We start from the raw sequence: 22,402 nt of genomic DNA, 5'->3' as shown, positions 1-22,402 counted from the left end.
TCTTTGGCTCCTCTGTTCTTCCCTCACCACCTTCTTTTATGTTAACTAGCTATATTCTAAGTGTACATTTTAATTCTCTTGTCATATTTCTTATGCATTTTTAAGTTGTTTTCTTAGCGGTTGCTCTGAGGATGACAGTTAATGACTTACAACCATCTAGTTTGCATTAATACCAGCTTCATTTAAATAGTATATGAAAAGTTGGCTCCTATATATCTCCTTTCCCACCCTCCTTTGTGCGGTTGTTGTCATAAAGATTACATCTGTGTACATTATGTGCCCATCAACAGAGATTTATAATTACTGTGTTAGGCAGTTGTCTTTTAAATCAGATAGGAGAAAAAGACTCACAAATAAAATACACATTTATCTTGTCTTTTATGTCCCCCAAGGGCAAAATCACCCCTGATTGTGAGCCATTACTTTAAGGAATTAAAAAAATCTTGTGTCTGTAGTCTCGCTGCGCTTCGTCTTATCTTAAAGTGACTTAGCATAATTTTAGCATAATTTAGAAAGATTGCCAGGGAAATTTTTGAATCGGTCATTAGGTAATGAACCAAGAAACACTCATGTATAAAAGATATTGCATTTTTAAGTGTTTCCAAACCTTGTTTGATGGTGTTTTCCAAAAACAGAAAGTAAAGTAAAAATTTCCCATAATTCTTGGCTTAAGTACCACCTTCAGGTTAGAACCCTTTTTTTTTTTTTTGTGGTTTTTAAGCTCTATTCAAATACAGAAAATAATGTTGACTGAGAAGGGAAATCTGTACAAAATTGTAACCTGACTCTAGTAATAGTTTCAGTTTTTGGAGAAAGTCATTGAGTGTTGCCTTCACCCTGGTTCTCTGTTGCCGGTTCAGTGGCGGCATGGCTGTGGGCTCATGGACTCTGTGAATACGCTCTCTCACATTATGCCTTCTAAATATACTTTGGTTTGCAAGCAGGTGATCAGAACCCGAATTTGAGCCCGCCATGCAGGCACGGTCTTTCCCAGCCACCCCAAGTGGCAGGGAGGCACAGTCCCTGGGTCCTGCCCCTTCCTGCGCAGCCGTGTTCCGGCCCCACGGACGCTGCAGCGGGGTGACCCTTGCTGACGAACCCAAATTCAGAAACTGGGGCTGTCCCGTCAGATGCCTGCTGATTCCCTGCAGGGAGCAGGAAAGCACTCTTGAGTCAGCATCTGCATCTTCTGAGAGTCTGCATGTAGGAACCGTGGGACGGGAAGGAGGCGACAGGAAACGGAGGGTCAGCACTCCGAGTGCAGAGAGAAAAGAAAGTGGGGGAGGCATTCCTGCACGTGTGGTCCACTGCTATTAGAGAGAGGGGTGTGCGTGTGTAAAGCCTAGAGCTGTTCATTGTCTGTCTGAGCTCCCGCCTCTTTGCTGTGTCCATCAGCTTCTTGCGCCAGTGCGTGTAAAAACAGTGTCACCTTGCCAGTATCTGCCGGGTTTCAGACTCATCGTCCTCTGGACAGTTCAACTAAAAGAGCTTGTCACTCTCTCGAATTTGTGAATCTGTACAGAGGACCCTTCATCCCCACTCTGCTGCTACGTGGCTGCAGAGGCCCCCCCTCCACAGCACACCATGTGGGGAGCCCTCAGGGGGAGCAGCCTCGCCTTCTGTCACCTGCATGGACCTCCCCTGGCCCAGCCCCTTCCCCGCACCTGCCGGCCACTGACCTGTGGGTCCTTTGCTTCTGAGGAAGCTCGCCGTCCTGTTCGTGGACGGGGCGGCCTGTCCCCTGGGAGCCGGGGCACCTGCTCGTCTCTTCAGTTACCCCTGCCAGCCCACGTCCCCGTAATTACAGGGGAAAGAGGAGCGGAACGTGCTGTTAGGCAGGCCGGACTCCCGGAACGCCATGGGGTGAGTGGCCCCTTCTCCCCTTGCTCCGCGCGTGTCTTCATCACTGCCCGTTCCTCTCCATGTGTTCTCACCTGCACCCCCTGGACAGCCTCTCAGGGAAAGCCCCATCTCACCCCGTCATCTTCGCCTTCACCGCCTTCACCCTGGGCTGACAGCCTCGGGATGAGCACATACTCTGTCTGGACGGTTTATATCTGACAGCACGTTTCATCCGCAGACAGCCTTAGGTGAGGGGGAGGCTGAATTCCCAGGGTGACCAGGGGACGCCTTAAGGGAGCAGCAGCCCGGCACTCAAACCCACGTCTGCTGCGCTCTCCAGACTCACGGCGCTTCCTCCACGAGCAGGGCTCCCCGAAGCTTCCAGAGTCCCCAAGACCCCCGTGCGGAATAGGACAGCTTCTCACCCTGAGGAAGCAGACTGCCCCTTCCCACTCTGTCCTCACCCCTGCTTGCTCTGATGTGACTGAGGTGACTGTAGCATGCTCTCCAGACTCCAGACTGATTTGTAAGTAGCCTGAAAACAGGGGACCCCACCCTCACAAGCTGTGGAACCTGTGTTCCCCGGACAGGCCACAGGCACGTGAGCCTCAAACGCCCACTCCTGGAGTTCCCAGCGCAGAAAGATGTGTTCTTTGTGGTTTTCAGACTCTCAAACCTTGTCTTCCATTTCGCAGGCAACTCTGCTTAATGCGTGGCAACAGTATCTTCCTTTTGATTTTTCCATGTCAGATGCCTTTAGATTTTGCAGGTCTCTGTCGTCTGTACGTATTCCACCGGGTAGAGGGGCCCGGGGCAGCCCTCACAGGAGACTTTGGTATAGAGTAGGCTGGGAGGATGAAGGATGAGGGCCTTGGACACAGGTTCTCTGCAGGAGAGGAACAGACTGGCATCTGTGAGCCACAGGTTGCGGTAGGAACCCGTGACCTTCTGGAACCCCCTGTACCCAAATTTGGTGGATTCTGCTCCAGGTCTTAAGAGAAATCTTTGAGAGAACTTACCCTTGAGGAGCCCTCAGCCGATAGCTCGCTCTGGCCAAGACTGTGGCAATGGTTTCAGTGAATTCCCTCTGCTGAGTAAGGTGTCTTCACAGTCTGGGAGACCCTCCAGGGAAGCGGTGCTGCTGGAAGCTTCTAGATTTGTCTTTTCCAAGAGGAAGGTACGAAGTAGGGACAAATGCAAAACCCAGAGCCTAGGTTTGCAAAATGAGAGAGGGCGTCCAGGGTTAAGGAAATGAAATTTCCGACCTGGGTGTTGGCTGACAGGAGCCCTCCCTCAGAGAGGCAGGTTTGGTTGGTGACACAGAGGACAAACTTGCTTGGACATCACAACAGGGCAGACTGACTCTCTCCCTCCTCTTTGGTCCTGGGCAATGTACCATCAAGCATCAGTCTGCCCATCTGAAAATTGGGTACCATGTTATCCTGTTACCTACCAGAACAGCGTTCTATCTCAGCGGCACACAGATCCCATGGCATGCGCCCAGTGACTGATTCTTGGCTCCCTGTTACTGATGACTTTTAGTAGCCATCACGATGAGAAGAAACATTCGATGTCGCTCTTTGCCACGGATGCGAGAAACTTTAGCCCCGTGGTTCTTAACCCTGGAGCAGGCATCAAACTCTTTTGGATGGCTGGTGAAAACACAGATTTTTTGAGACCCCAGACTCTCTAGCTCAGTAGGTCTGGAGCAGGTCCAGGAATTGCATGTCCCACAAGCTCCCAGATGATGTCCGTGCTGCTGGCCTGGGTACCACACCTGTAAAAGCACTGCTGAAGTCGGAGTGCCCTGAATTGATGAGGTACAGGGGGTGTGTGCAGAGTGGACAGCTCGTGATTTTCATACGCAGTCTTGGGTTCAACCCTGGATGGTCTTTCGATGAGCTGTCTGAGCTGGAAGAAGTCATTGAAGCTCAGTAAGCCTAGTTTAAAAGTTTAAAAATAATAAGTTTTTAAAAAGTTTGAAAAATCATGTATTTTTAAGTTGTCCGGATAACATTTACGTGTGAGTAACATACTGTTAAATATCCCAAAATAATTGGTAAATTGTAGAGTGACTGCACAGATGAGTTTGGCAGATTTTTTCAACTTGAAAAGCACTTGGGTATTGCTACCCAATTCTGCACTCATTTCCCTACATTTCTCCCCACTTGAGAAAATACTAGTCTCCTAACCTTGCCACGTGTCGGGGCTCAGTGAATATCATCCTCTCTCCTTCTTGCCCCCTGCCTCCAACATCCCCCTCGCTGTGCTTCTGTGTCTCGGGCCCGTTCCGTATTCCACCGCTGCCCCTGGCTGCCCCAGTGCCCGGCCGTCCCCGTCACTTCCAGTATCTCTGAGGGGCAGAAGAAGACCAGGGCGGGAGGGTAGGTGATCGGAAAGCAGACGGCAGTGAAGGAGGGGAGGCCTAGTCACCAGTTTTCATGCTGGAATGGAAGAAGCACCACTTTGGAAAACAAAGAGCAGTGAGTATGGCATTTCTGTGACTTTGCTGCAGTCGCAGTAAAATAGTCTCTTGAAAAGCATGAGTTGTTGGTCTTCACCTTCTCTGTCTCTGTTGCACCCTCTCTTAAAATAAAAAGGAAATTCCGTGTTCCGCCTCGCTGGGGATTAGCAGTTCACATACAGATTTTGGGAGGATACACAGACATTGCATCTAGAGCACCCACCTTGCTCGCTCGTCTGTGCCCCTCGGCAGCGGGCACAGTAAGTCTCTGGTCTTGGGACGGTCTTCCGGCCAAAGGCCGAGGACAGCACTGCTGAGTCTTCTTTCCCTGGGAACAAATGTCGTGCTTTCCACCAGACAGCCTTCCTTTGCTTGACAGAGAACCGACTCACGTACTCTGTTGTTGGTTGTCCTCAACATCCTGGTACCCATAGCCCCGCACTGTCCCCACGGGCATCTCCGCATTCAAGAACAGTCCAACCGCCCTGAATTCCACACGCAGCTGTATTTTCTTGTGTTGCAAACACTGATTCTCGTTGTCTGTTCTGGGTAGACCTGGAGAGGTCCCAGGAAACTTATGTCACGTTGGACTTTAGTGGTAGTTTATAGTGCACTGTTGGGTCAGTTTTACCACGTAGTTACCTATGCTGTGATTTTCACACTCGAGGAATGTTCCCACAGCTCCCAAAGCTTTCCTTGTGGCCCTCTGCAATCCTTCTCTCTTACCACGTCCGTCCACGGTAACTGTCAGTCTGCTTCTGAAGCTGGAGATTGGTGTGCACCCCCTGGAATTTCACATGGACTCATACAGAATGTGTTCCTTTTTTTTTTAATCTGACTTCTTTCATGGAGCGTAATTTTTTTGAAAGTCATTCATGTGATTGCACGTGAGTTTTTTTTTTCCCCTTTCTATTGCTAGTGGTTGTATGGTAGGTGTACACTTTTTAAGAAACTGCCATACTGTTTTCCAAAGTGGTTTTTGTGTTGGGTCGTGTATTAATTTTATTGCAGCTGAAATGAATTATCACCAACCTTGTGTCTTTAAACAGCGCATTCTGGAGGCCAGAAGTCCAAAATCAGCCTTGATAGGCTAAAAAACCTAGGTGTTGACAGGTCTGCATTCCTTGTGGACACTCTAGAGGAGAATGTTTTCCGGCCTTTCCGGCTTCTAGAGGTCACCCACGTTCCTCGTCCTGTGACCCCCCACATTGCCTGACCTTCTGTTCTTGCTTCTCCTCTGACCCTGACCCTCCTGTTTCCTCTCAGAACAACCCCATGGTCCCGGATAGTCATCTCCCGTCTCGGGATTTCTGCTTAGTCACGCCTGCAAAGTCCAGTTTGCCGTGAAAGGTGACACACTCAGGTTCTGGGGATGAGGACGTGGGCATCTTGGAGGAGTAGGGGGGCTACAGGTGGTGTGTCTCCTCACTGAGCTGTAAAGCACACTTCTTTGTGTATTCTGGGTGTAAGTCCTGTCTCTGTGTGTGTGTGTGTGCGTGTGTGTGTGTATGCTTATGGGGCGGGGGGTAAATATTCTCTCTCAGTCTGTGGCTTGCCTTTCTTTTCTTCCTGGGCGCTGTAATTTTATGGAAAGCCCCTTTATCTGAATGTTCTCCCAGAGCTCTTACTTCTTGTATCCTGTGTGTGAAGGCCTCCGAGAACCCACGGTTCCAAAGATGGTCTCCTGCATTTTCTTCTAGCAGTTCTGTTCTTTTGGTTTTACATTGAGTTTTATGAGGAAGGATCACTGTTCATTTTTTCCCCCATACAGATACGTTTCCATACAGATATCTATGATCCAGCAATGTTTTTCAACCAGTTCATTTTTTAAAATAATTTCTTTAAAAACTCTAATAGAGATTACCAGAAAACAAAAATTCTTGATGAACACCCATACCTGTAACAGGGAGTAGATGCTGGTGCCAGGGAATGATGGTAAATTCTAATCTAAAGTTTTGCTTTACAAACGATCACTCCGTTCAATTATTTTTTACCAATCTTCATTTGAAGAAGTTGTGTTTATTATTTTACAGTTTAAAACTGATAGCTTACAGCCACGGGAAACGATCCATCAAGCCCTTAAGTACTTTTCTCTGAGCCTGCTGGATCACGCAGGCTTCTAATTTCATGCTTGTTAATTATTCCTTTCGGTCTTTTACATTCCCAGACACAAGGAAGTGCTCCCTTTTACACGCAAGCTCATTTGTAAAGGTTAAACAGCAGAGACTGAACGTGTCTTCCGTGTGTATGAAGCACGCAGGGTGTTGGTGGCCCCGGGAGAGAGCGACTGAGTGCCCTCAGCTCCTGGATACTCGCCGTGTTTGCTGGAGCTGGCGTCTTGCTCTGCTCATCTTGTTTCCTTTCTCCTCCCCAGGATGCTAGGACTCCGGGTGCGGCTTCTGATGTACCCTCTGCGTGGCTTCCCTTTTCAGGCCTGAGAGGAGATTCCTGGGCCCTGAGGTCCCTGGGGTTAGCATTTCATTAGCTCCTCAGCTCAAGAGAACACTGATTTGCACACTAGCGTTTTCTTTACCACTCTTTCTGCAAGGATTTTGGTTTTTTTTAACCTTAGCAAGTACTTGACTGTTCCTTTGTTTTTTTTTTTTTCCGACGAACATTAAGAAGCTTTTCAGTCCCAATCACTGAGTTACGTATTTAATGTAGCAGGGATGTTTCTACCTAAGTTGTCACGTTTTCTCGGTGCTTGTCACATGGTAGGGACCCGATACACCTGTCTGAAGAAGAATGTGTCAGCTGGGGCAGAGGTGAACGGCGCTGGGTAGGGAGTGGGGTCCTACCGCCTGGTTGGGAGTGTGCTGAGGGTTGACCTGTGGAGGGTCGGCTGGCCAGGAGGAGATGTCGGGGCAGGCCCGGGGCATCCACGAAGGGCTTTAGTAAAACCATAACATCAGGTCAGTGGTTCTCACCTTTGTTTGACACACACCCTGCAGGTGGGGAGGGGAGCTTCCTAAAGCGCACAGTGCTGAGTCCCACCCGGTTTCTACCCCGCAGATCTAGGGTGAGACCCCAAAATTTGCATTCTTGATGCTGCTGGTCCAAGAACCACACTCTGAGAACCAGTGGGTTAAGGAAACCATCTGTAGATGAACAAAATAAGTGAATTTTTAAAGAAGTCTATTCAATTATCAATTACCTACTATGTCCTATCATAGTGGCTTAGAAAAATGACACCACCACGTTTGTGAAAATGTGCTGTGTGCTGGGTTTTTACTATTTAAAGCCATTTCACATTTAAAATAATGTAGCTTTCACCGCATTCAAAAACACTGCTCCATTTCTAGGTGAGACAAAGCACACAAAGGGCTACATCTGTCGGCTACATGGTCTGTATCCTTGTATTTGCCAGAGTGCGACAATTTGATTTTAGCTCAATTGTGAAAATCCATGTTGTATCTTTAAGGAACTAACTATGACACAAAACACTGGCTTTAGAGCTTTTCCCCCGCCTTTTTTTTTTCTTCCTTTTTTTTGTTTTTTGTAATTAAAAATAATCAAAGCAAGACTATTTTCAAGATATATTAAGGTCTGGAAAACATCAAATTGCTTCATTCAAGATGGGCACGCTATGGAAGGTATGTAAGTAAACCAGCAAACGGTGATCAGTGTGAGTCCACGATCCCTTTTCCAAAGCCCGAGGAACGAGTTGTATTTAGATGCTTAAATTATTATTTTAAAGAGGAATTAGAATGCCTGTGTTTCATGATGTATACAGTAGCGGGCGGGGGGCGGGGGCTGGGTCCGCATCCATAATCAAGCCCATTAGTATTCTTACAGGGAAGCATGTGAAGATTCATGCCAAGGATTGTAAATATTAAGACATGGAAAGTCCTTCCATCTTTGCTGCTAAATGAAAACTTCTCAGTTTCCAGAGAGTTACAGATTATGGGATTGGAGACACGGGATTATGTGCCTGTACCAGGCGGGGCCATCAGTTAACAAACATTTATGAAGCCAGTCCCGTGTGCTGGGAACGTGCGATACTTTTGTGAACAAATTCCAAAGAGTTACCACTTTTTTTTTTTTTTTTTTTTTTTTTAAGTAAAACACTTGGAACGAGGCCCCCCAGCCTCTCAGATTCAACAGCTCTCTGCCGTTGTTGGAGCTGTGGTCTACAGAGAGACAGTGGGGCTTGTAATGTCCTTCTAACTCACAGATTACTTCTAACTGCAGAGCAGCTGCAAGGCAGATGTTCACCCCACGACGCCAGGCGGGGAGGCTGGAGTCATGAACTGGGGCGGGGCTGTGCTCAGAGCTCCGCACAGGTCATCCCACCCAGGTGTCCCAAGCGCCTGGCAGGTGTGTGGTCGTGTTAGTGTCCACACTGTCCCGATGGGTAAACGAGGCCCAGCGGTGGTGGGGGAAGCACTGAGCACCTGTCCCCAGTTCTCAGCAGCTGGTGGCTGCAGAGCCCAGGCCACCTGACATCAGAGCATGAGCCGCCTCCCACACCCAGAGCCCTCTCGCGCACCTGCGTCTGCAGGCCGGCGGGACTCAGCCCGGTGCTCCCGGCGGAAACTACAGATCAGAGAGGGTAAGCAACTCGTCCGAGGGCATCCAGCTAGAAGGAGGTGGGCTAGGAATTTGCCACTCATCTCTCAGATCCCGGACGCCCTCGCTTTCTCCGGATACCGCATTCTAGGTCTGCTATGGAAACAAATGGGGGTGGGCAGAGGAATCGGGGCTTACCAGAGGTGCTTGTCACTGATGGGTTGATGGAGATGTTTCGCTATTAAATAGCAACTCACGGTTTTACAGTTGGAATTAGGTGCCTGTTTGCCTGGTCGGGGGTGCAGCTTCCTGCAGGAGAGAAGTGGGGACGTACCCTCACCCCTTCCACGTTCACAGAGGAAAATGCAAACTGAATCTGTGCTCAGATCCGGGGATGAACTCAGCCAACATTTAAATGCGTCGTCCGTGACAAAAGGTGTTACTAAACATGGGACAGTGACAGAACCTCAGGCTCAGATGAACAGAGAGGTTCCAGGTGCGGTGACACCTGTAACGGCAGTTCAGTGACTGTCAGCGTGCATGCCTTCCATTCCTCAGCTGGGGCCGGCGTGCAGCACACCAGGGAGAAACCAGCCTCCAGGCTGCGTTCCCTCCCCTGAGCTGGGGCCCTCCTGTCTCCGCTTCCTGACCAGCAGCCGGGACTGCTCCCTGGGTGCCTGGGTGCCGCGTAGACGTGGTTTTCGCAGGCACCCGAGGAGGGGAGCCGCTCGTGGGGCTGTGGCGGGTTGACGGCCTCGTGGAGCTTCCCGTGAAACCTAACAGGGACGCAGGTTGCAAAGCTCCAAGCTTGTGGGGCACAGCTGTTTTACACTGCTTCATTATTTTGGCTTCTGGAGAACTTTCTCCTTTCTGGGCACCACCGTCAGCTGGCTGTGTCCTTGAGGGATCTGAGGACTTCAGTGGCGTTCAGGGCCTCATTAGTCCACCGAGAGTGCACGGGGATTTTATCTCAATTGTGAGGAAGAGTGGCTGTCTGCATGCTCTCCTTTTGCTGTATAACCCCACAGTGCTGTGCCTTTTCAGTTACAAGCTGAAGCTTTAGGTAAACACTGCTTAAAGAACTTTAAAAGCGTAGCTGTTTTCTGTCTTCAGAGTGAGGGTTTTTTTCATGTGCGTTCCTTTCTTCCGGGTCCACTTGCTTTAGCATGAGGCACGGTGCTTCCTCTTTCCGCCCGGCCTCGGCTTGCCTCCCTGGCCCCGTCTCTACGCTTTTCAGCCCATTGGAAGTCCCTCAGTCAGTTGGTAGCCACGATGTCTTTTCATCAGTCTTTCTGTCTCAGCTACTAGAAGAAGACTGTCCATGTAAAGATGGTGAAGTGTACAGCCTCCCCACCAGTCCCTCCGTCTCCTGGCCCCCAGAGCCCCCAGTCTGCTGCCCTCCCGGGGAAGGACGGAGAAGAGCTGTGGTGACGGGCCAGCCCCCTCATCACCTGGAGAAGACAGGACCAGCCCTCCTCTCTCTCCTGCCGCTCCTTTAAGGAGCGAAAGTGCAGGGTGGCTCCTGGAAAAACCAGACCCAGGTTATTATCCACACACTGGCTGCTTCCACAAAGGAGCCCAGGAAGACTTAAGTGCCACCTTCTTTTGTACCAAAACACAAAACAAAATTGAGAATTCATTACCCACGCAGTGGTGATGGCTGAGCAATGTCAGGTGCCTGCAAGGGTGGAGATCTGAGATTTACTTGTTTGTGTGTCTTATAGCATCCCTACCCCCCCCCCAACAATCCAGCCCTAATACAAAAGCAAGGATCCAAATAGTTAAAGCACTAAAGACAAATTTGTACCTTGAAAAGAAGGAAAGAAAAGTTCTTTCTGTTGCTGGATGTTGTCAAGGCCAAACCGTTGCAGTGTGGGGCTCAGAGTCCAGGGCTGGTAGGCGGGCCACGAGGAGTCCTCGCACAACACATCCGGGGGGTGGTGGCAGTAGGAGGAGAGGGGACGGTGAGCGGAGGAAGGGCAGTTCCCTGCCTGCCCGGAGAAGCAGGCCTGGGGCTGCCGTGGCCACCTTGTGGGACTGAAGCCTTCACCACTGTAGCCTCCAAAGTGAGTTAAGTTGCAGGACCCCCGCTTCCATTGCAGAATTGCTTGCTGTGGGAAGAACCCCATATCTAGTGACAGAGGTGCTGAGTGTGGGGAACGTGGGAGAGTAAAGGAGCAACAAGACAGTGTGCTTTTCCCACTCAGAACTGAACGGGAGGGTCTTGCCACAGCTGCAGCCGGGGCCAGGCGCTCCTGTGGGGAGGAATCCCACGGGGCTCTGGAAGCGTCCCTAACAGCCGATGGCCACACACGCAGACCCTTGCGTGCTGCTGTCTGTAAGCACACCTGGGAATGCCAGGTAAGGACGTCATCTCGCTTCGGATGGAGTTCAGCATCCCAAGTGCATCGTTGAACACTTACGTACCTGTCAGCGTCAGGTAATTTGACCGTCATATAGACTTCATTTCCCTTCCAATCTGCAGCCTTCCAGAGCAGGAGAGGCCAGGCCGCCCAGGGCATCATCGAGGCAAAATGACCCGCGAACAATCCCCCTGTGTCCGTGGGTCTTCGCGTCCACAGGTCTCCGTGAGAGCTTTCTTCTCTGAGTGGGACCCACGCTGCGTACACGTCCGCTCCCACTGATGCAGGCGCAGTGCTGGCGCAGCGCCCACCCTAAAAGCCTCTCTGTCTTTGTCTCACTGTTCCCGCAGACACCGAACGGCTCTATTCAGTGGTGTTCGAGGAAATCTGTGGTCGCTATGGGAAGAAATACAGCTGGGATGTGAAGTCCCTCGTTATGGGCAAGAAGGCACTGGAGGCGGCCCAGATCATAATAGATGTCCTGCAGCTCCCGATGTCCAAAGAAGAGCTGGTGGATGAGAGCCAGGCGAGGCTGAAGGAGGTGTTCCCCACGGCCGCGCTCTTGCCAGGTGCGGACCCTCATGGCTGTGTTCGCGGGTGTTAGTGATGTGGGCAATCATCTCACAGCCTAATGCCGGCATTCCAGCTTCCTTCTTTTGTCTAGACAACTTCTCGGAAAATTTCTTCCTTTTAAGGCTCAGAGGTACACGTGAGACAGCTTGCTGGACGCTGATGTATGCTGTGATTCAGTCTTGTCTTCGTAAGGCTTCTTTCTGTCTCTTATTCTTTTTTTTTGTATATATATATATATGTATATGTTTTTTTTTTTTTAATGAAGGGTAGTCAGTTTACAATGCTGTGTCAATTTCTGGTGTACAGTATAAATGCTTCAGTCATACATGAACATACATATACTCATTTTCATATTCTTTTTCACCATACGTTACTACAAGGTACTGTAAATAGTTCTCTGTGCTCTACAGTATAAACTTGTTGTTTATCCATTTTATATATGTTAGTTAGTATCTGCAAACCTCAGGCTCCCAAATTATCCCTTCCCACCCCCTTCCCCCCGTGGTAACCATAAGTTTGTTTTCTATGTCTGTGATTCTGCTTCTGTTTTGTAAATAAGTTCATTTGTCTTTTTTTTAGATTCCACATATAAGTGACATCGTACGGTATTTTTCCTTTCCTTCTGCCTTACTTCATGTAGAATGAGGATCTCCAGGTCCATCCGTTGCTGCAAATGGCATTGTTTTATTCTTTTTTAAGGCTGAGTAGTATTCCATTGTTTAAATATATCACATCTTCTTTATCCAGTCCTCTGTCGATGGACATTTAGGTTGCTTATGTGTCTTGGCTATTGTGTGTAGTGCTGCTGTGAACATTGGGGTGCAGGTGTGTTTTTGAATTGAGTCCCTCTGGATATATGCCCAGGAGTGGGATTGCTGGATCTAAAGGATTCCTAAAATAATATCCTTTGCTTTCACCGATTCCTGAGGCCTCAAATCACTTGCACTTTCTATCAGTACTATATAAAGATGGCAGAATTGCTTCAAAGTTTAAAATAGGTATCATTTTCTTCTCAAAAATCAGATACAGGGTTAATGTTTCAGCAACTATGCAAACTTTTAACATGTTGATGATAGACAAGCAGCTAAATCTCCCCAGAGAAGTTTAATTTTTTTTTTTAAGTGAGAGGACTGATTCCTTTCTCACATGTCTGTTTGTATGGCCTTTACTGCTTTCTTTACTTGTTCTCCTTTTAAAGGAAAGATGGCTCTTCTCCTCTGGGACTTGTTAGCTGAACATTGATCAGCACTGACTTGCCTGCTGTTTCTCAGTAAAAGTGAGAAGGTCGAGAATGTCCTAGATGACAGGGCCAAAAATTGCTTCGAAATGAGGTATCATTTTAAGATTCTTCTGGGAAAGAAAGGTGCGCACTCAGACCTCAGGATTCCAGGTGCTAATGGAGAAAACGTTTACGTTACAGCACTCATTTTGGATTCAAAATTGTAATGATATGAATCACAGTCATTTTTGAAACACGTGTTGCTGTGTGTATTTATAAATACACCCAGTGGTGCAGACTGAATATTCCCGGAAGCTGTAGAATTTCCTGTAAAGGGCCCTGCTGATAGCGGTGGCCGTGTCACACAGGAACCACGTGTCTGTTCTTAGATTACACACACACACACACACACACACACCCCTTAGACGTGGGTACAAGTGCTGTGAAGCCATGGGTGTTGTCTGCATCTGTGGCTTTTCTGGGCCGTCTGCTCACACAGTAATCTTGACAGACCTTAATGATGGAAACACATCCATGTGTGGGAAGAAACACACAGCTTAAAATTGACCGTCTTTTCTGTTCTCAAGTGTCCAGCCGAGTCGTGTTAAATATGATCAGATCGCTGTGTGACCATCACCACCATCCATCTCTCACACTTTTTAATCTTGTCAGACTGAAACTCTTTCCCTGTTCAACACTGACATCCAGTCCTCTGTACCTGTTAAAACACTGGCTTCCTGTGTGGGAACCTACTGACCCAGAAGCGTTTATCCACAGAGTTTCTGTTCTGTAACGTGTGAGTCACTGTCTGCACCTGTTAAACACTGAGTTCTCCGGCACCCATCCTTCTACTTTTTTACTGTGAATTTGACTATGCTCCGTGCCTCATGCAGTATTCCTCCTTTTATGATTAGTTTTTTTTAGCATGAATTTAACATCGTGCCCTCAGGGCTTGTCCATATTGTAGCGTGTGACAGGATTTTCTCCTTTTTAAGACTGAATCATATTCCACTGTATGGTTGGACCACATCTTCATCTGTCAGTAGACAAGTGAGCTGTTTCCTCTTGTTGGCTCTCGTTAAGAATGCTGCTGTGAACATTGGAGTGCACATATCTCTTGGAGCTCATGCTTTCAGTTCTCTTGGATATATTCCCAAAAGTCTGACTGTTGGGTTATATGGTAATTCTATATTTAATCTTTTGACAGTCCACCATACTGTCTTCTATAATGGCTGCACCATTTTATTTTCCTTCCAACAGTCAACAGGGTTCCAGTTTCTCCACATCTTCACCAACACTTGTTACAGTCTGTCTTTTTGATAGTAACCATCCTGATGTGCATGAAGTTGATTTGTAGTTTTCCAGTGATTGATGATAGAAAGTATTGTTTTATTACACTTTTGGCCATTTGTGTGTCTTCTTTGGAGAAATATTGAAATCCTCTCCCATTTTTCAGTAGTGTTATTTGATTTTTTCTTGTTATAGTCTAGGAACTCTTTATATATTCTGGCTGTGAATCCTTTATCAGATATGATTTACAAGTATTTTCTCCCACTTCATAGGCCGCCTTTTTACTCTGTTGAATGTGTCCTTTGATGCACAGGACGTTTAAAGTTTTTTGTACGCCCGTTTGGCTGGTTTTGCTCTTGCCTGTGCTTTTTTGTGTCATGTCCATGACATCTTTAACAAATCCAGTGTCATAAAGGATTCTATGTTTTCTTTTAGGAATTCTTTAGTTTTAGCTCTTACCTTTAGGTCTTTAGTCCATTTTAAGTTAATTTTTGTATATGGTCTAAGGTAAGTGTCCAACTTCATTTTTTTTGCATATGGATATCCAGTTTTCCCCTATGCAGTTTGTTGAAGAGACTATCCTTTCCCCATTGAGTGGTCTTGTCAGCCTTGTTGAAGAGCATTTGGGCGTATGTGTGAGGAGTTATTTCTGGTCTGTTCTGTAGGTCTATAGGCCTGTCCTTATGGCAATACCATATTGTTTTGATTACTGTACCTCTTCTAATATGTTTTGAAATCAGGAAATGTGAGGTTCTCCAACTTTGTTCTTCTTTTCCAAGATTGTTAGGACTATTTAGGCTCCATTGAGAGTCCATATAAATGTTAGGATGGACTTCTGTGTTTCTGCAAAATGTATCATTGATATTTGACAGGGATGGCTCTGAATCTGTAGATTGCTTTGGGTAGTGTGGACATTTTAACAATATCAAATCTTCCACTCCATGAACATGGGATGTCTTTCCATTTACTTGTGTCTTCTTCTTTAATTTCTTCCAGCAATGTTTTGTAGTTTCAGCGTACAAATCTTTCACCTGTTGGTTAAGTTTATTTTTTCTGGTGCCATTGTAAATGGAATTGTTTAAATTTTCTTTTCAGATTGTTCATTGTTAGTATACAGAAATGCAACTGATTTTTGCATGTTGATTTTTGTATCCTGCAGCGTTGCTGAATTTGTTTATGAGTTCTGACAGTTTTGTGTATGTGTGTGGAATCTTTAGAATTTTCTACACAGAAGATCATGTCACCTGCAAACAGATAATTTCACTTATTCCCGTCCAATGTGGATGCTTTTTATTTCTTTTTCTTGCCTCATTGCTCTGGCTAGGACTTCCAGGGCTGTGCTGAATAAAAGTGACAAGAGAAAGCCTTTTCCTCACGTTCCTGATCTCAGGAAAAGCTATCAACCTTTTCCTCACTGGGTATGATGTTAGTTGTCGGCTTTTCATGTATGGCCTTTATTACATTGAGGGAGTTTTCTTTTATTCCTAGTTCGAATGTTTGTACAGTGAAAGGGTGTTGAGTTTTGTCAAGTGCTTTTTCTGCATCAGTGGAGACGATCATGTGGTTTTTGTCTTTCATTTTGTTAATGTGGTGTGTCACCTTGATCTTTGTATGTTGAATTATCTTTGCATTCCAGTAGTACATCCCTCTTATTTATGGTGTATAGTCCATTTGATGTGCTGTCGAAATCAGTTTGCTAGTACTTCGTTGAGTAATTTGCATCAGTTTCTTGCAGTCTCTGTCTGGCTTTGGTACCATAGTAATGCTGGCCTCATAGAATGAGTTTGGGGATGTGTTGTCCTCTTCAATTTTGGGAAAGAGTTTAAGGAATGTTGGTGATAATGCTTTAAATGTTTGGTAGAATTCTTCAGTGAATCCATCTGGTCCAGTTTTCTTTGTTAGGAGGTTTCTAATTACTGAATCAATCTCCTTAATAGTTAAAGCTCAGAACAAGCTTTCTACCTATTTTTGCTTCGATCTTCATAGGTTGTATGTTTCTAGCAATTTGTACATTTCTTCCTGGTTATCCAGTTTGCTTCCATACAGCCTTTCATGTGTTTCTCCTTTAATCCTTTTAATTTTTTTGGCATTAGTTTTACCATCTCCTCTTTCCTCTTTCGTTTCTGATTGCAGTTATGAGTCTTTTTTTTTTTCTTAGTTAATCCAGCTAAGAATTTGTCTATACAGTTCATATCTGACCTGAATCATATCTCTTTCATAGTTTAATATACAAAGCAGCCACTTTTTCTTCGTTATCCACCAAAGCCTCTTAAGTGGTTTTCCTTTTGGCATTTGTGTCCTATATTCTAACATATGCTTGAGATATGTTCTATAATTCCAAGAACATAGGATGTCTCATCTAGCTAGTTTGATAGTTTCACTGCAGTGCTAACAAGTCTATATGATGAAGTCTGCTTGGTGATCCGATCAATGTAGTAGCCTCCGTTGTCTCTCCCAGTGACCTGGTATGAGTTAGGTAAGGTGCTAATCACAGGTAATCGTGGAAGATAACTGAGTCCCGAAACCTCTACCATCCAAGTGAGGCAGGAGCTAGTTCTTCAAAGAGACTGTCGTCCTACAGAAGTCACCTAGGTGACTCTTCATTCTCTGCCAGTTCGTCACCTCTTCCAGACGGGGGCGGGTAGAGGACCGCTCTAATTACTGATTGAACAGCCTAAGAATCTGGCTGTTTAGCCTAAGAACGTTTGTGTACACTTACTGTACCTTTGACTAGCCCCAGATGAGAGTGAGTACTTATCAGCGATGGTAAAGTCTTCCCTTGGAAACATGAGGTCGTCTCCACACGCACAGGTGGCAGGTGGGCTGAGCATAAGAGCATTTCCCAGAGCAGAAAGGAAAGCCCAGGGTAGCACTGGACAGGGGACACTGCAGGTCCTGCTGGGAAGCTGGGTCAGACTAGGGACTGAGGTCAGGAGATGCCACTTGGACATTCTGAGAGGGTTAGGGTGACAAACAAGGATTGGGAATACGCATATCCCAAAGGGGAAGGAGAACAGGAGGAGAATGTGGGACCGACTGTGGAGCAAAAGGAAAGGCTGTGTGTAAACCTGCAGACTCAGAAGCGTATCTCCTTAGGGTTTCTGTTCTACAACATGCCAGTCACAGAGATGGTAGTAACATAGGTCGAGTTTTCTTCCCTAAAAAGGCATGCTTTGCCCCTTGTTTCCATCCCTGCTGCATTCCTCCCACCACCTCTTTTATCGGAGCCAAACCTGAATTCCACTGGAAGGGTGACCTGCTGGAGTCCTGGGTGCAGTGACTGTGTCTGGGAAAGTCACCACCGCCCCGTTTCCAGACCTACGTGTTCATTTTGTTCACTTACTGCTTTGTTATGGTGACGAAACTGTGGATGATAGCATAACCCCTGACTTGCGTTTCTTCTCTTTCTGAAGGTGTTTTCTGGTGGGACATTTTAGGTTGTGGGAGGCACCTTGAGCTCATTAGAAAAGGCGGCTGTCTGTAGAGACAGTGTATTATCATTTCAACATCCTTCACTTTGAGAACGAAGCTCTCGCTTTATGGTGAGAGCTACAGCCCAAGCAGGTACTTAGCAAGGAAGGGATGACAGTTTGCCAGGGGAGGCAGCCCCTGATTATGAGGTGGGTGTGTCTGCCTGGGCCAATCAGCAGGGAGGCAGCCCCGGATTATGAGGTGGATGTGTCTGCCTGGGCCAATCAGCAGGGAGGCAGCCCCGGATTATGAGGTGGATGTGTCTGCCTGGGCCAATCAGCAGGGAGGCAGCCCCTGCTTATGAGGCTGGTGTCTGCTGGGTTGGTCCAGCCACTGAGAGGATAGAGTTGACCATGGAGCTTGAAGCTGCAGCACAAGTGATCGGAATCACCCTCTAACAGAAGCCTTATTGCTGAGTGCTCTGGAAGCCTCTCTGTGAAGAGGTGGGCCGTGAATGTTCTTTGCAGGAAATACTTCTGACCAGTACCTTCTGTAGGCATTTAGTACTTGACTTAATGGTGAAATGTGAACTGTCAATCGGCCAAGGGTTTAACCATTTTCTGGAAATAGACATCTTCTAAATTGTGGCAAAAATTTTAAACAAAAAAATTACTGAAATGAATGTGGACTTACCTAAGAAAAATTTTTAATGTGGGATGTAAGGAAACCTTTTTAACAGGGTTCCCCATGAAGGATGTTGGTTACCTCCATCGTATTTGGAAGCAGATCCTTCAGTCACATATTCTTTGAGATGGATGAAATAATGTGTTTTGGTACAATTTAGTGAGAGGAATTTGGTTTGAAGGCCAATAATGAGAAAGTCAGCATCTCTTATGAGCTACAGTCCCCGGAAGGTTCTCCTGTTGTCCTGGGCCCACGCTTTTTCTCCATTGTTCATTGGGAGTGGGATTTCCCAGGGAAAAGCTCAGGGCGGGGCATCTGGGCCAGTGGAGAGGAGTGTGGGACAAGGCTGTGCCCAGGAGGGGTGGCCCCTGCACTGCTCGATCACAAAGGCACCCGGTTCCCCTGAACCTCTGGGCCCCTGTCCCCACCGCACCAGGGTCCCTAGTGTTAGCTCTCTCCCCTCCTCCTTGTGAAATCACCCAGCGCGGGGAGAGAAATGACAGACTAGAACCCTGGTCCCCTGGGTACCTGACCCTGTGGTGCCCGGGGCCCCTCCTCTGGGCAGGCGGCTGCAACTATTCTTAGTAGCCAAAGGGTGGAAGCAGCCCAAATGTCCACCAATGGATGAATGGATAAATAATATGTCTTACATTGATGCAATGGGATATTATTCTGCTTTAAAAAGGAAGGAAATGCTGACACAGGCTACAGCATGGATGAACCTCGAGGGCACTGTGCTCAGTGAGAGAAGCAGACACAGAAAGACTGTGTGGTCCCACTGAAAGGAATCCCCTAGAAGAGTCAGGTTCACAGAGACAGAAAGTGGTGCGGAGCTTGCCAGGGGCTGGGGAGGGGGCTGGGCTTGGTGCTCAGTGGGGACAGAGTGTCTGTCTGGGAAGATGAAAGGGTTCTGCAGGTGGCGAGTCCCGCAGGTGGCTGGTGGGCATGGTTGCACAAGGTGCGTATCCGTAATGCCACTGAACTGTGCACTTAAAAATGGAGACGATTGCTCATTTTATGTCTATTTTACCACAATAAAAACAATTACATTTCTGTTTTTATTTATTATTATCATTTTTTAATTCTATTTTTGGGGGTGGAGAGATAACTAGGTTTGCTTATTTATTATTTTCTTTTTATTTAACAGAGGTACTGGGGATCGAACCCATGACCTCATGCATGCTAAGCATGTGGTCTACCGCTGAGCTATACCCTCCCCCTACATTTCTGTTTTAAGTGCTAGAAGCCATTCAAGGATTATGATGTTGTATATTGTGAAAGTTCCTGGGCAGGAGAGGCAGACAGTGGTGACTACATCCTCCAGGACATTGTCACATAAATATCGCAGATGCGTGTGTCTCCTGTCCCCTGGATGATTCGCACCCTGCACCGGGGAAGAGACCTGGCTTTCGTGTCCCCTGAGCGCACACACAGTGAAGACGCAGTCCCAGTGTCGTGGGCATATGGAACGGGTCTCAAGCACGTCACCGCCGAGCGCTGCTCTGTGAGTCGGCCGTCCAGACGAGGGCCCCTCAGTGGGTGCTTTCTGGATCACCTCCGTGTGCTGCTGCCCTTGGCATCTGTGTAGCAGGCAAGACACAGGAGCCTGGGAAAGCCTGTCTCCTTTCTAGAAGGTCCCTCAGAGCATAGACCGTAACAGCAAGCATTTTGTATTTGAGGTAATTCTCAGAAACCTGCATGCACAAAAACGCTGGCCTCACAGTTGTTGTAACTTCTGCAGAGTGGCAGCTTGGAAAAAAGAGCTGGGAAACTATCCCGCCTGACTGCTGTGGTCCCCAGGCGTTGGGCAGATGGGTCTCGGCTCAGTGAGGCATGGCTGCCGTAGCACACGCTCTGCTGTTGTCTGTCGGGTGCGTCAGGTGAAGGGAACCCCTGGGTGTGAGTGAGTTAGAAGGAGCGTAGGTTTCTCTCCATCACGCCTATTGGTGTAGAACTGAAAACTGACCACCTGTCCAGTGTCTTTATATCATGTTCCGTTTTACAGCTGTTCCATGCAGTATGCAGGGTCAGTCTCCTTCAGCTTTTAGTAAGGATACAGGTTTAGAGGAGTCAAGTGAAGAAGAAGGAATTGGACCTCTGGACTTGGAGGCCGTTACCGCTCTGCCCTGACTGAGAACATCGTGTATGGCCCAGGTCTGCACCCACCGGGTGGCAGCAGCGCCCCCTCCCCCAGTTGTGACACCCCAAAAGTATCTCTGGACAGGGCCAAATGCCCTGGGGGACGGGGTCCACAATGTCCCTGCTGAAGAACCACCCCCTTCAGCACCTGCGCCCCGCGGTGGACCGGGGAGGCACTGTGACGGGCCTGTCCAGGTGTGTTATGTGGCGGCTGGAAATTCTGGGCTCCTGAGTCATGCTCATCTTGGAAGGGGACCCTTCAGTGAGCTGTCATTGCCTTGCATAAGCCTGTTCTCCAAAGCCTGCTCCAGAAACGAGGGTATAACATCTGGTCACCGCACACGTAGGTCAGAACTAATTAGCATGCTCCCTTGAAAAGGGCGGGGCCGTCCTGTGATTCAGCAGGAACTTACCTCCTGGGGGATATGAACTCACCATTCGTGGCCCTTCCGAAGTGCTGGTTAGGAATCTCCAGTGACATTAGAATGCAGGCGTTGCAGAGTGTCCCCTTTGAGGGGGGAGAGGTGTCAAAATTCCCCCTGTGAGAACCGGTCGCTCCCAACACCACGCCCCCTGGCTGTTGACCCCAGCGGGAGGGACCAGGTCTTTGGGGCTGGGTGTTCCTGGCGCGCCTTTTCCTGCCAGTGCAGAGAGCACCTGCTGTGCTTTGTGCTTGTGTGTGTGTGTGTGTCTCGTTTTTCTCTTCCTGAGGTCTGTCCTTGATTGCTAACAATCTCTGAAATGTTGTCACCGCATTTTCGTGTTTACAGTGGTGAATTTTGTCCTCTCAGAATCCAGGCTCCAGTTGCTTCTCCACCACTAGCTATGCCACTGTGGCTCAGTGTGTACTCGCTTCCTGGGGCAGCGGTAACAAATGACCACAGACTTGGTTGCCTTGAACAACAGGAATGTATGCTCTCGTGGTTCTAGAGGACAGAAATCTTAGATCAAGGTGTCGCAGGGCCACGCTCCCTCCGGAGGCTCCAGGGGGAGGGTCCCTCCTGCCTCTTCCAGCTTCTGGGGGCTCCAGGCGTCCCTGGGCTGGCGGCCGCCTATTTCCCTACGTGGCGTCTCCTCTGTTTCTTTCTTCTCGTGTGAGGACACCTGTTGCTGTGGTCAGAATGTTTGTCCCCCTCCACTCCAAATTCATGTGTGATGGTGTTAGAAGGTGGGGCCTTTGAGAGGGAATTAGGTCACGAGGGTGGAGCCCTACGAATGGGATTAGGGTCCTCACAAGGGAGGCCCCAGGGAGCTCCCTCACCCCTGCCTCCACGTGAGGACGAAGGAGGTAGATGGTCATCTTGTGAACCAGGGAGAGAGCTCCCTCACCAGACCCTGAGTCTCCCAGCAATTTGATCTTAAATTCCAGCCTGCACAACCGTGAGAAGTACATTTGTTTGAAGCTTTCAGCCCACTGTGTTTTACTACAATGGCTGGAACAGACTAAGACACCAGTCATTGGGTTTAGAGCGCCCCCTAAACCCTGGATGTCTCATTCCAAGGTCCATCTTCACCTCTGCATGGCCCCCTTTTCCCCCAAGAAGTACCAGGGGTTAGGACTCGGACATAGCTCCTGGGGTGCCACCGTTCAGCCACTACCCTTGGTCCGCACCTTTGACCTGCAACACCATGGTGTTGGCCGCCTCACCTTTCAGGCAGTTGCCAAGGCTCTTCAGAGGGAGGTGGTCTGCCCACGCCCCTTACCCAGGCCGGTCACGCTGAGGAGGCGCTGCGTGCCGTCTGCAGAATGCACGTGTAGGAGGTCTAGGCTGGGCAGGGCCCCACACAGCATATCCCGTCCCAGGGCAGTGTGGGTGTCAGTTCTACTCATGGGTGACAGGGTGGCATTGGTCAGCGGGCTCCCGGGACACGTGCCACCATCTTCCCATGCCTCACTGCAGAGATCCA

At 48.2% G+C, this 22,402-nt stretch overlaps 1 protein-coding gene across 4 annotated transcripts in view; it reads left to right on the top strand.

Annotated features, from left to right (window-relative positions):
• Nucleotides 1-22,402, top strand: part of PUDP (pseudouridine 5'-phosphatase) — a 64,371-nt gene that overhangs the window by 18,527 nt on the left and 23,442 nt on the right. For 3 of the 4 annotated variants that reach the window (XM_074359124.1, XM_074359126.1, XM_074359122.1), the window contains exon 2: nucleotides 11,529-11,747. In XM_074359124.1, the coding sequence (XP_074215225.1) occupies nucleotides 11,529-11,747 (219 nt within the window). Of the gene's footprint in view, nucleotides 1-11,106; nucleotides 11,256-11,528; nucleotides 11,748-22,402 lie in introns of those variants that run through there. The other variant, XM_074359125.1, reaches the window with a different exon arrangement.

This window comes from Camelus bactrianus, chromosome X (genome assembly GCF_048773025.1).
Source record: "Camelus bactrianus isolate YW-2024 breed Bactrian camel chromosome X, ASM4877302v1, whole genome shotgun sequence".
Lineage (NCBI taxonomy): Eukaryota > Metazoa > Chordata > Mammalia > Artiodactyla > Camelidae > Camelus > Camelus bactrianus.
Note: the sequence above shows the minus strand (reverse complement) of the source record. Positions and strands in the feature narration are given on the sequence as shown.